The sequence below is a fragment of the Microtus ochrogaster genome, chromosome 10 (genome assembly GCF_000317375.1).
Source record: "Microtus ochrogaster isolate Prairie Vole_2 chromosome 10, MicOch1.0, whole genome shotgun sequence".
Classification (NCBI taxonomy): domain Eukaryota; kingdom Metazoa; phylum Chordata; class Mammalia; order Rodentia; family Cricetidae; genus Microtus; species Microtus ochrogaster.
In genome coordinates, this window is record NC_022016.1 from 46,165,508 (window position 1) to 46,171,630 (window position 6,123).

At 49.6% G+C, this 6,123-nt stretch overlaps 1 protein-coding gene across 1 annotated transcript in view; it reads right to left on the reverse strand.

Annotated features, from left to right (window-relative positions):
• Window positions 1–1,228, reverse strand: part of Pla2g2c (phospholipase A2 group IIC) — a 15,440-nt gene extending 14,212 nt beyond the window's left edge. The window contains exon 1 of the mRNA XM_005352959.2: window positions 1,149–1,228. Coding sequence (XP_005353016.1) covers window positions 1,149–1,188 — 40 coding nt within the window. The 5' untranslated portion in view covers window positions 1,189–1,228. The remainder of the gene's footprint in view (window positions 1–1,148) is intronic.
• Window positions 1,229–6,123: the final 4,895 nt, after the last annotated feature.

Consider the following 6,123-nt stretch of genomic DNA (forward strand, 5'->3'; position numbering starts at 1 on the left):
GTGTGTGTGTGTGTGTGTGTAGGCTTGTCCTCCACAGATTCCAGAGCAGTTGTATCTAGGTGTAGGAAAGTGCTGGCCCCCGAGAAGGCTGTACCTTGGCTACTCTGTATTTTATGACTTTGCTTTGTGGCTAAACATAATCTTCTCTGGCCCAAGCTGGCCTCAAACTCACGTGTAGTCAAGGATGACCTCGAACTTCCAACTCTCCCACCTCCACAGCTGATTAAAGGCTTGGGCTGTCCCTCCTGGCCTTATTCAGTGTTGGGGATTGAATCCAGGTTTTTGTATATGGTAAGCAAGTACTCTTCCCGCTGAGCTATGTCCCCAGTCCTGCATTTGATTTTTTAAAATTATAAACATATATTTGGTTTGTGATAAAAATACAGCAAACGCATGAACTCAAAGAAGGAAAACAGCGCGAGGGATGGGGGATGTTTCTCAACTCCCTCCCGCCTCAGTGCTGAGCTGGACGTCTTGACCTGATTTCTCAATCCTCCTGCCTCCACTTCCCAAGTGCCGAGATTACACATTGGCATGATTTTGAAAACTGCAAAGCTCACTAGCAACTTGGGGAAAGAGGGAGAGACCTAACTTTGATATGTCTGACTCACCGAACCCCAAAGGGCTGGAAACAGCAGGAAGCTGGCTTGGGACAAACAGCTAACTTTTTGTTTTGTTTTAGCAGACCTCAGATGGTTCCCAGGAAGTCCTTCAGAGAGGTAAGCAATCAGAAGCTTGGTAGCAGTGACTTGGCTTGACCAAGTATTCCACTAGCCATCATCGGGATGCCTTCCCCGGAAGAATTACTCCAGCTGGCTGGGATCACGCCTACCGTTTTGTACAACACTACACATAGCTTCAACTAAAGGCAACCAGACTGGGAAGGAAGAAAACCTCCCAAGACCAGGAGTGCTCACACCACAGTCAAACATCATTTTTCCACTATGCGGTCAATGGATTCTGAGATGCTCTGTGAGGACCCAACACTGTGACCAGGCCCACCAGACAGCAGAACCAGAGGTGGGAGAACTTTGGGGGGAGGCTGGTTCTCTCCTTAGTACCTTGTACCCTTCCTTCGCTCAATGCTACCCCCATGACATCGTCAGAAGGATGGACTCCCGGCACTGGCTCAGAGGGCTTCTACTTACAGCAGAAGATGAAGACAAGGAATATAGCAATGACCTTCATTTCCGAAGAGACCTAGGGTACCGGGGTTCCACCTTCATCTGCCAGTTCAGCTCCTTTTGTGGGAGGAAGTAAAGAAAGAGACCATTTAGGTACAAACCACCAATACAGCCCAGGCCTTTAGATGCCTTTAGCACAGGGCAGAACCAATCATGTTTGAATATGACATCCGTCCTGGCACTTTGACCCAGACGTAACAAGTAAGAATGGCTCAATCGTTTGAAAGGGGTGAACACTAATGGTGTCTTTCTCTCTCTGGCAATACTTTCACTCTTTGGAGAAGTCAGCATCCAGTTTTCCCAGGTTTAAATGGCATATATGGTACCCATCATGGAGTAGTTCAGAAAGCCGAATTTATCAGCCTCCCCTGCCATCTGCAGTATTTCTGCTTTGATCTCTGGTACCAGAGTTGCAAACTCGCCCCCTCTAAAGCTTGGTTTCTACGGCTGGCACATGAGAACCAAAGCTCTGTGAATAAAGTCAAACCTTGACAATGACACAGGTATTATGTCACAAGACCCTCACGTCAGCTTCAGAGTTTCTATCTCTACTTAAGAGATGGGCTGGACCGGGGATGCAGCTCAGATGTCAGGGTTCTTGCCTAGCACCACAAAGTCCTGGGTTCGATCCAGTCATGGTAGCCTCTGCCCATAATCCCAGCACTCAGGAGGTAGAGACAGGAGGATCAGAAGTTTAAGGTCATCCCTGGCTACAAGGAAAGTTTGAAGTCAGCCTAGGATCCATGTGATCCTACCTCAAGAAAAAAAAAAAGGTGAGCTGGGTAGTGGTGGCTCACACCTTTAATCCCAGCATTTGGGAGGCAGAGGCAGATTGATCTCTGTGAGTTCAAGGCCAGCCTGGTCTATAATAGCTAGTTCCAGGACAGGCATCAAAGTTACACAGAGACAACCTGTCTCAAAAACAAACAAACAAACAAACAAAGATTAGCTGGCTGGCTAGACAGAGGGTAACAGAAGCACAGAGAGAATGAACCAATTCCTTACAGTCCCACAGAGGTCAGCTAGCACGGACTTGTGGTGAGGAGCAGCTGGAATAAGGGAAATGACAAAGATATTTAGAACTAAAACCAAAATCACTCAGAGATGTGTGTAATGAGAAGGAAAGCCTATAAGAGACACTTCCACAGGGCAGTGGAGGAGAATGTGGGTGTCTGTCCCTCCATGGAGTGGTCCCATGATCAGCACACAGCTTTCTTTTGGTCCAAAGGCTCTCCCCCAGTCCTAGGAGACATCAGGCTACCTCTCCCCCAGCCCCAGGAGATACCAGGCTACATCTGACTGTGACGACGGCTCTTGGAGAGGGAACAATAGCTCAGCTGAGCTTTGAGAACTTGATAGGTCCAAAAAGCCCCAGACAGGTTTTCACTCAGTGGTGAACTTTCCCAGGAAGACTTCAAAATGTCAGTCCTACCACAAGAGCCCTGCGAGAGCCCACCTGGTGGCCTAGCCCCTTGGCCTTCTTTGGTATGACTCATAGATGCCAAGAAGCTGGGCCCTGACCAGGCTGGTCCTGGCTAATTATCATTTCAACAGCTGTACAAGTCTTTCTAATGAGGTTCTGTCTCCATGGGAATCTGACCAAACCAGGCTCAGGCTGAAGCTGCAAAGAAAGGACTCACATCTTTTGAAGCAGTAGGTGATGAGACTTCAGATACAAAGGGGCCTGGGATGCGTGCCTGGCAATGAAATCCGACTGAAGTACCAACTGTGTGCTTAGCTAATGAGAAGACCCAAGGAAGGCCTAAGGGAGGCTGCCCAGTGGATGACAGGTAAACAGAGACCAGACGTAGAGCAAGAGCCCCACGTGAGCCTTGACTTCCATCAGCAGTACTGCACCCAACACAGCTGCTGCCTGTGGCATTGCACAAGAGGCAGCAACAGAGGAGGACAATGAACTCTGAGTCTATGACAGAGAGAGCTGGAGCTGTCCCAGTATTTCCTGTCAGTGGATCTGTGCTCCAGGACCCCGAGCTTCCTGTCTGTGAAGTGGGGTCAATGACCTGTGTCTTCTGTGGCGCCAGCAAGGTTCTAGATGTTCCCAGTACGAAAGCACTTGGTCAACATGGGGCCAAGGTGAGTGACAGTTCGATATATTCGGCTTAACAAGACAGGAAATGTCACTACACGCTTGGATAAGTTCCAACGAGGTGCAGGAAGCAATGAAACCCTGCAGTACTTCGGTGACTCCATTTTATTATCCAGAAACTTCTCTGTGGAAGGTCTCCCAGGAAGCGAATTTCTAAGGAGCTATGCAGAGCAATGCAGCCTGTTGGCCTTGTTACCAGATTAGATACTTTCTTCTCAAAAGTTACTTGTGCTCTAGAGGTCTAACATGGTGAAAGTCAACAGAAAACCACTGAAAGATTCTGAAATCTACAAGTCACTAGTTCAAAACAGGCCTACAGACTCTCTGGGAACAAACCGGGGGGGAAAAAAGAAAATAGACCGCCCACCTTCAGCCAGCTCCAAGGGGGCCATTTACATCCGAAGCTAGCCTTAGGGTGTCAACTGATAGCTTGTGAGCCTTTCAATTAGAAGAACCTGATGTAGAATAGTGTCATCATTGTCATTATCCATTTCTCATTTGCTGGGCACCTACGCCCAGCAGGCATTGCGTGGGCTGAGTGTGGGATGGAGGGACAAACAAGTTCCTGCCCCTGGGCAACTTATCACCCACCAAAAAAGTGTCTGGGTGAGAGGGAAATAAAATACTTGTATGTGCCAGGCACCAATGCCAAGACCTTCAGTGGATCACCTCATTCACTCCCTTTGCAATCAGAGTCTTAAAGTGTGCATTCCATAGACATACAAACTAAAATACACGCCCAGGGTGCCTCACTGCAAAGGGGTGAAGCCAGGATTGGAACTGATGCTTGGGCCCCACAGCCTACGAGTCCTATGGCCAGCGGAGCAGGCAGGTCCAGACGAAGTGCCTGGGAGTCTAGGAGTGGGGAGGTAGGTGGGGTACACAGTGGGCTTTGGGGCAGCTGGTTGTAAGCTCCCAAGCTGCTCTACTATTCATCAGCAGAAATCCCTGAACTCAATCGTGTTTTAAAGGTAAAGAAACCCCACGGAAAATGCCTGCATGGAGGAGATTCACAGACATCCAAGGAGCTGGCCCAGGAATGGTGCAGGGCGCCATCTTGGGCATGTTATCACAGACCAGAAGGAACTAAAGTACTGCACTGGTAGATCGGGGGCCATGGTCAGGAAGGGCCTTTGTAGAACAGGTGACTTAAGAAGGGGCTTGAAGGATCAAGCAGTCTGGATTCATCTTGGGGGGGGGTAGATGTGAACCCGGATGTTGGAGAGGAGAAGGTCAAGGGCCTATTTGGGGAAAAAGCTGGCTAGAGCTCAGAAGAGAGCTGGGAGCGGCGGCATGGAACAAAGAAAGATGGGTCCTCTCACTGGCAGACGGGAGAATGGCCTCCAGTCATTTCCTGAGAAACTAGCGAATGTGTGAGCATGTTCAGCCCGGGCATCAGAGGGAATGTTCTTTGAAGATACCCTCTGGTGTGGGTCAGGAGATAAAGAGAGGGACTAGCTGGCCGCCTCTTCCCACAGGGCTGCATCACACCATGCCGGAGAACAAAGAGTTGTGTGTTGCTGAACATGAAATGGAGCACAGGCAGAGCCAACATTTCACCATGTCCCAGCAAGGGCGCGCGCACACACACACACACACACACACACACACACACACACCACTCTCGCACACAGTGGGAAAGCCGGGATTGAAATCGACACAGTTCTCAGAGGATTGCATAATTCTTAGGTGAAGTTAAAATAGCTGGTGAAGGATCTACTTTAATCTCTTCTGAGTGGGCGCCGGAGGGCTGAAGAGCACTGCCTGGAGACTTCTGACAGCATCATTAACAAGATGTAAGCCAGGGACACCGCAACGCAAAACAACCAGCTTCTAAAAGTACCCGCAGTACCTTCCTGGGGCCACGATGCCTCCTGGATATCCAGAGACAGAATTCCCAAAAAGGAGGCCAGCCTAGCCCAGGCCCTCATCCAAGGCCAGGTGCTCCACCAAGGTCAGCAGCTTCCTCTCCAAGATGGGCTAACAGCCCATCACTCAAATGAACCCTCCATGCCAGCTCCTAAAATATGTACCATTGGTACCAATCACGTTATATACGATGCCATCCAGCCCATGTCTGCTCTCCTACCCTTGACTCCAAGTATACTGAGTATTATTTATAACAAATAAGTACTATTTATAATTGCCAGTACTACGTATAACTGTCAGCGAACAACGTGCCTTTCTGACCCAACCGTGAATGTGCTGACAAGGGCTTAGAGTTGTGCTCATATCAAAATCCCATCCCTACACACGCAGGACAAAGCAGGTAGCAAACACGAGGCAATGACTCTAGGCAATGAATCTGTGGTTCTTGATTGTCTAGTAGTAACTTGTACCAGTCAAGTCACTAAATTACTCTTAGGGCCTCCAGCAGAGTCTCTTAAAGTCCTATCAAAGCCTGCTCGGAAGAAAGACTTCATTAGACTGGAAGACAGGGAGGAACTGGGCAAACGAAGGACCAGGGATAGGCTGGGGAAGGATCTTCAAGCCAAGGGTTCAACAGAAGTGTGTGTGTTGAGCCTAGGGAGGGTGCGTGGATGCGTGACCGTGGTCGGGAACCAGTGGAACACCACAGGGGCAGTAACAGGGGACCGAGTCAGTCAGAAGTCAACCATTCCCCAGTCCAATAGACCAGAAGCAAGGAAGCAGCAGCAGGGAGGTGGGGGAGGGGGCTGACAGAAGTCAGTAAAAAAGGTTTCCACGCCTTGATTTCTGTTTTTCCCTGCAGAGGCCACAGACTATCATTCCAGAGGGAGGAGGGAAGGTGAAAGGTGGGAGGTTTTGCGGAGGGGGGGTGAAGACAAGATGGCCAGGGAGGGCGGGGCGGGG